The sequence below is a fragment of the Antrostomus carolinensis genome, unplaced genomic scaffold (assembly GCF_000700745.2).
Source record: "Antrostomus carolinensis isolate BGI_N321 unplaced genomic scaffold, ASM70074v2 scaffold8583, whole genome shotgun sequence".
NCBI lineage: Eukaryota > Metazoa > Chordata > Aves > Caprimulgiformes > Caprimulgidae > Antrostomus > Antrostomus carolinensis.
This window is the reverse complement of record NW_010305799.1, coordinates 42,197-45,616: the sequence shown is the minus strand read 5'-3', so window position 1 is coordinate 45,616 and position 3,420 is coordinate 42,197. Positions and strand designations below refer to the sequence as shown.

Below are 3,420 nucleotides of genomic sequence, written 5' to 3'. Positions count from 1 at the left end.
CTGCGCTGTCCCTTCGCCTGTGCACCTCCATCTGTGTGCGTGTGCCCCATTAAACACCCCAAATCTGATTTTCTTTATGATCACGTCAGTCTTTGGCAATCAAACTCGAGTCAATGTTTTATTCCATCATCCAGAGTTGACCAGATGCCTTGGTTATGGGCTCTTACAGGCAATAGCTTGCTTGATGGACATGAATGCGTTGTTGGACAGATTTCACAATTACATCTTACCGCATCTGAGAGGGGAAGACCGAGTTTGTCACTGCAACTGTGGAAGGTAAGTTACCTGCGTAAGATGTCCCTCACCTGTCCCCCCAGCCCCTTCCCACCACGTCTCACGAGAGAGGCAGAGGGAGGTGGTGGCCAGCAGCAGGGCACTGCTGGCTGGGCTACCATCTTTGCATTCTGGCTGTGTCTCACCTTCCTCAGCAGCTCCTGCATGAACACAGGGGATTGGTTTTTTGGTCTTGTGTTTGTTTGTTTGCTCGTTGGGTTTTTTTTCCCCTGGAAGAAGAGTTTTCCATGGGCCTGGAAGTCCATTTTCCTTTGTGTGCATGCTTGTGGATACGCGTTTGCCAGCCCTGGGCAAGTGAGTAACTTTCGTTTCCACCCTCAGCATTTTGCCTTTGTTGGCACCGGGCTGTGTGGTTCCTCAGTGTGTTTGTGGTCAGGGTATTGCAGTCGGTGGTTGTGTAGCTCAAATGGGTTGGGGTTTGGAGAACCCAGAGAATTCGTGGTCAGGAAGGAGCCTTGCTGTCTAGGACAGTGTCACTTTGAGGCTTTGTAATCTTTGATCAGCTTTCCATTCTCTGTGGCTTTTCTCCTGAGAGTTGTGATGCTGCTGGACAGAGCAGGTTGAAGTAGCTGGTCTGTGTGTTTAGGAAGCCAGGAGCACTGGGGTGGTTCTGTGCCAGGAGGGATGCCTTTGCTGTGTATGAGTTTGCGACTGGACAAAGACCTCCCTCTGGCCACGGCTGTTTGGCAACGCTCAGCTCTGAAGAGCACAGCATTGCTCATGGCGCGTGTAACTGCTGAGGTGCTCAGCTGGTGACTGCTCTGCATGTTAGAGCCTGGGGACTGAGCTCTGGGGAGGTGGATTGTTCTCTTCTCTATGGGACTGTCATCAGTGATGCTTATCCTGAGCTCCCAGAAGCTCATTCCCCTTCTGTGCCTGGTTCCTCACTGCCTGCTGGAGGGTTTCTTGTCTGGGGGGTGTAAAGCAGTGTGAGGCTGTGCCAGCTAAAGGCCATGCTGGGGGAGATCTCCCCTGCCCCATCCAATATTTAGATTGAGCTTTACTCCTCTTTGACCTGGCTCTGGAACAACTGTGTCCTGTCTCTCATCCCTCTGGTGTCCCTGTTTGGAAGCTGAGCTGAAACTGGGATGTGCATAGCTTCATGAAGGGAAAATGCTTTGCCCTTCCACTCAGCTTCCTTCACCCAAGGTGATCATTTCCTTTCTCCCCACAGTTCTCCTCAGACTCCTGTGGCAGAACATCAAAGAAGGTACAAGCAGCACTAGGGCCAAATGCAGCCGGGCCTGGAGGGATCTGGCCATCAGACCCTCAACACTTGGCTCTTGGGCACCTTGGGCACCTCTGTGTTAAGGCCAGTTGTGAAGACTGTGGCCAAGAAATATCCACAGTGTCTTTGAGGTTTTTTTGACAAGGATTGGCTTTTTCTTAGGTAATTTTTTTGAGTTTTTCACTAGTTTAAGAGTTTTCTTCTTCCTCTTCAACCTATGTCTCTTGTCACAGCTGTGTTCAGTGCTGGTGAAAACTGGCTGTTGGTAATAGACTTTAACATCATCTGGAGCAACTGAGGACAGTCAGGTCTCACTGGTGGTGTTGACAGAGTGTCCCTTCTGCCCAAGCCTGAGAAGGTGGCAGGGGCATTCCTCTCTCTAACTATACGTCTGCAGAGATGCAGTTGAGGCAGATAAATTAGCCATGGCACTCTCCCAGACATAGTTAGGTCATTTCTTAGAAAGTGCACAAAACAGCTTCCAAATTGTCAAGTGTGGATCTGAGGGGAGGCAAAAAGTGGAAGCTTACCAGTTGCCTTAGGTACGTGGAAGCAACAGCTCTTGCCAACAGAAATAGCTCCTGAGCAGGGGCTCTTGTTGTGCAGGGACATTGGTTTCAATGTGTTCATGCTCTGGTGTAGGAGACACTTGCACAAAGCATCCCTGTACAATGGGACTTGGTGTGGCCTCATGCTAAGGTCTGGTCTGTGATCCTCACCTGCTCTCTGTGAGCTCTGACCTGCTGCCTGTATGTCTTGAGTTCGGTGATTTAAAAGGCAGGTGAGGCTGAATGCACCTTGTTCTTTGGAGGAGAACAGCGGCTGCAGTTCAGTGTGTTGCAGGGAAGGATGGGGAAAATGAGTAAATGTCGCAGAAATGGAAGGGAAGGAGGAACTGGAGTAAGTGAAGATTGATGTGCAATGGGCTGAGCTGCCGCGATCACTCTCCTTCCCTCCTGGGTTGTAGTGTCAGTCACACCCACTCATCACTCAGAAATGTTTTCCTTCCACTCTCCTGTCCTGGTTATATCCTTCCTCAGGGTACCAGAGTGGACTCCTTCCCCAGGAGTGGTCTACCATGTCTAAGCACCCCAGGCTGGACTGGGAGTGCCTGGATTTGGGCATCCTACGGCAGGATATGCTCTCCAGAAGGAACCAGGATCTGCACGAGGCTCATGTCCGTGTGAGAAACTGGGAACTGTTACCCTGCTGGTGGCGGCTGTGGACAGTGTGAGACAACCCTGTGTGTGTGTCTCAGGGGACTTGGGGCTCTGTGCTGTGCCCCTCCCTGGCCTTCGTGTCTCACCTCATTCTTGCAAGGCTCCAGACTTCAATTCTTGGCTGTCCCAGGTTCTCTTTGATGCTGGAGTGCCCTTCCCAGCCAGGAGACTGGGAAGGCTGCAGGCAGCACTGGGCATCTGGCTCAGGCTCAGACGGGGCAGGGGCAAAGGCAGATGTGTGTCATCGGTGTGTCTGCAGCCCAGATCTCTGCTCCCTTGGCGGTGGGACAGGGACCTGTCTGGGTTTCCATCTCCCTCTCCTTGTTTCTGTCCACCCTTCCCCCTCCCCAGGGAGGGTTGGCTGGGACACGGTGTTGGTCTCTGGTGGGAGGCTGGCAGGCAGCAGCAGGATCCATACCCAGGGGTGCCCCAGGCTCTGCCCACGTTTTGGTGGCTCCAGGCTCATTGGAGTCTCCTGGGTTCATGGCCAGCAGGGCCATGTTCTGGCTGTCTTTTCAAAGGGCTCTTCAGGTTGCGTGGACCCTGTGGCTAGGGTCTCTCCTCGTGGGCAGGGATGTGTCTTTCCCTGCCCTCTGCCTGTCCTCTTCTCCATAAGGAGAACTGAGAAGATGCTTGTTGTGGTTGTGCTGGGCAAAGCTTGCAGTGGCTGCATGGACC

The 3,420-nt window shown here is 52.6% G+C and overlaps 1 protein-coding gene across 1 annotated transcript in view; it reads left to right on the top strand.

Annotated features, from left to right (window-relative positions):
- Window positions 1–76: 76 nt before the first annotated feature.
- The window catches only part of TMEM240 (transmembrane protein 240), a 13,677-nt gene continuing 10,333 nt past the window's right edge, over window positions 77–3,420 (top strand). The window contains exon 1 of the mRNA XM_010164891.1: window positions 77–276. Within this exon, the coding sequence (XP_010163193.1) occupies window positions 77–276 (200 nt within the window). The remainder of the gene's footprint in view (window positions 277–3,420) is intronic.